Source organism: Antrostomus carolinensis, unplaced genomic scaffold, assembly GCF_000700745.2.
Source record: "Antrostomus carolinensis isolate BGI_N321 unplaced genomic scaffold, ASM70074v2 scaffold33269, whole genome shotgun sequence".
NCBI lineage: Eukaryota > Metazoa > Chordata > Aves > Caprimulgiformes > Caprimulgidae > Antrostomus > Antrostomus carolinensis.
Genome location: NW_010336960.1, coordinates 673 through 1,469, shown reverse-complemented (window position 1 = coordinate 1,469; position 797 = coordinate 673). Strand labels below are relative to the sequence as shown.

At 55.6% G+C, this 797-nt stretch overlaps 1 protein-coding gene across 1 annotated transcript in view; it reads right to left on the bottom strand.

Moving 5' to 3' along the window:
* LOC114818896 (myocyte-specific enhancer factor 2B-like) overlaps window positions 1-371 on the bottom strand; it is a gene marked incomplete at its 3' end in the record, with an annotated part of 649 nt that extends 278 nt beyond the window's left edge. The window contains 2 exon segments of the mRNA XM_029086757.1: window positions 1-132; window positions 318-371. The exon segment at window positions 1-132 is cut by the window's left edge and continues 34 nt beyond it. Of these exon segments, the coding sequence (XP_028942590.1) occupies window positions 1-132; window positions 318-371 (186 nt within the window).
* Between the last annotated feature and the right edge of the window lie 426 nt (window positions 372-797).

The following is a 797-nucleotide window of genomic DNA, read 5'->3' as shown; positions in this document are numbered from 1 at the left end:
CATGTCGGTGCTGGCATACTGGAAGAGGCGGTTGGTGCTGTTGAAGATGATGAGGGCGATCTCGCAGTCGCACAGGATGCTCAGCTCATACGCCTTCTTCATCAACCCGAATTTCCGCTTGGTAAAAGTCACCTACAGAGCAGGGAAGGGGATGGGATGCTGCACTCAGGATCTTTGGATACAGCCCCAAACCCTCCTCCTGGATCTCCAAACCCTGGAGCCTCCAACACCTGGGGGGAAGGTGGGAGCAAAGCAGCTTTGACTCCCTTGGTGGCCTCGTGGCTCCCCATCCCCCTTGTCCCCACCTTGTCCCCTACCTGCCGGTTCCGCTGATCCAATATTCGGCTGATCTGTATTTTTTTCCGGCCCATTTTCGTTTCCTACACTTGAGGAGGGGCTGGAAGAGATAAAGAAACCCCTGAGCCCCCGGAGCCCAAAGCTGGCCCAAGCGAGCATCCACCCCGGCACTGCACGTGCCTCCTCGCCCCTCCGGCCACCAAAAATAAGTTTTACTGAAAAAAAAGTTTTCAGAGGAAGTTTCAGCATTTTTTTCTTCAGCAAAGACAGTGCTGAACTGCAAAATAATAATAATAAAAAAAGCAGTGGGGAATTCTGCTGAGGCAGGGGAGAAAAATCCCCTTAGCTCTAGAGTCCAGTCGGTTCCACCACCCCGGCTCCATCATCCCCATCCCATACCGGACCCGGGGACCCCAGCAGCTGCGTGTGCCGGCTGGGACGCCGCGGTGACGTGGTGCCAGATGCCACACCAGGAGCACGGGATCACACTCTGCACACCC